Raw genomic sequence first — 1726 nt, 5'->3', positions numbered from 1 at the left:
GACTTTATTCTGGAAATTAAAAAAATCTCTAACACCTGGCCCTAATTGTTCTGCAGGAGAAAAAACGAATGTTTTTTTATGTCTTGATCTTTGAACCAATTGTTGAGACAAAATAAGGAAGTGAGCTTTATGTGGATCAGGAGCTCCAACATACTGGTGATGAGGGAATTCATGATGATGGATGAAGCCTTGGTTTTCACCACAGCTGGGGCCTTAAAGATGGCGCCGTCCTGCACTGCAGCCTGTTTGGATGGACCGCCTTCATCTTCCTGTAAGAAAACCCCTGAGAGGTTAAACCATCCTGCTCTGACTGAATCCTCAGACATGAAGACCGTGTTCTGCTGTGTCGTTACCTCAGCGAGCTGGGAGAACTTCCTCTCTGGGATGATGGGCCTCCTCCACAGGTTGTTGATGCTGATGTCATGAGGCGGCGTGGACATGGGGGCCTCCAGGTTATCGTCATAGCTCAGGGCCCGTCGAGTCATTCCAACAGGAAGTCTCATCCCGCCCATCCCAGAACCCTCGATGGCTGCAGACCCCCCCCAGAGGAAGAATCACTGTTAACCCTTTGGCTTCAGGATAAACTACAAACATCTCCCTTAAAGAAAATGGCTTCCCTTCTTTTCACCAACAGTAAAATTCATACAAAATGATTTTATCTTTTAAAATATTTCTACAAGACATTTGTTTTTTCTACAGGTTTAGTTAAATGTACATTTTTAAATGAATTCTACAGATGTGAAAATGCATGTATGTGAAATGACATTTTTTAAATATTCTACATTAATTTATTAAAAACAAAATCAGCAACAATCTGATTTTTTTTTCATCCTATTCTACAAAAAGATGGACTAAAGGAAAATCTTCATTCTCAGACGGTTAATTGGTGAAAATGAAGTCAGGTTTAAATTAGTATAACGTTTAATGTAATGCAAAATATTTCCTATTATGTTCCTGAAATGAAAAACCAGCAGACAGACGTTTATCATTTTACTTGAGTGATTAGGAATACCGACAGCAGATCTACTTAAAAAGGAAAAGTTTCAATATCTTTTTTGAAATGATAAATTATGAATTTACAGACATTATTCTGTAAGGGTCATTTTAGCAGCATATAAACATTGGTTCCAATAGAATAATGTAGAAGTAGGTTAGGATCTAGAAACAAAAAGCTTTGCTCCATCCTGCAGGTTAACATGAGGAGCTGAACTAGTGTCGGTTTGAGGCGGTTTTTCTGACGGACTTTGACTCTGTTGATGTTCAGGTCAGAATCTTCCCACAGCTGGAAACTACAAACCAGCGATGGTGAATCTCTGGAAGGGATACGGAACGAAGGTGTGATCCTGTCTGGTTCAAATCTATTTCAACAACTTTCATTTTAGGCTTTTAGACCAACTTCTATAATGTAATCTAAGTATTTTTACTTAACTTGTTAAAATAAACTAAGGTTAAAGAAGCAGGATGCAGCAATGAAACACACCTCAGTCCAGCTAAAGCTTTAAGAAATAGAAACAGTAACGTTGCCTTTAGTCTCAACCGTTCATTTATTCCTCACCTGGTAGGTCACCAGAACCAGACATAACTGCAGATAGTTAATAAACAAGTTCAGTCAGAGGAGAACCTGAAAGACATAAACAGAAAACAGGGATTTCTAAACAGAAGAAGGAAATCAACAGGCTTAATTCAGTTCTATTCAGTTTATTTCTATAGCTCCAATTCCCATCAT

General features: G+C 38.5%; 1 protein-coding gene across 1 annotated transcript in view; it reads right to left on the bottom strand.

Moving 5' to 3' along the window:
- kiaa1191 (KIAA1191 ortholog) overlaps positions 1–1726 on the bottom strand; it is an 11190-nt gene that overhangs the window by 7223 nt on the left and 2241 nt on the right. The window contains exons 2-4 of the mRNA XM_015384970.1: positions 1556–1621; positions 354–529; positions 45–269 (exon numbers count right to left, since the gene is read on the bottom strand). Coding sequence (XP_015240456.1) covers positions 45–269; positions 354–529; positions 1556–1580 — 426 coding nt within the window. The 5' untranslated portion in view covers positions 1581–1621. The remainder of the gene's footprint in view (positions 1–44; positions 270–353; positions 530–1555; positions 1622–1726) is intronic.

The sequence above is a fragment of the Cyprinodon variegatus genome, unplaced genomic scaffold (assembly GCF_000732505.1).
Source record: "Cyprinodon variegatus isolate N-32 unplaced genomic scaffold, C_variegatus-1.0 Scaffold328, whole genome shotgun sequence".
Lineage (NCBI taxonomy): Eukaryota > Metazoa > Chordata > Actinopteri > Cyprinodontiformes > Cyprinodontidae > Cyprinodon > Cyprinodon variegatus.
The sequence above is the reverse complement of the archived record's forward strand: the minus strand, read 5'-3'. Positions and strand labels throughout refer to the sequence as shown.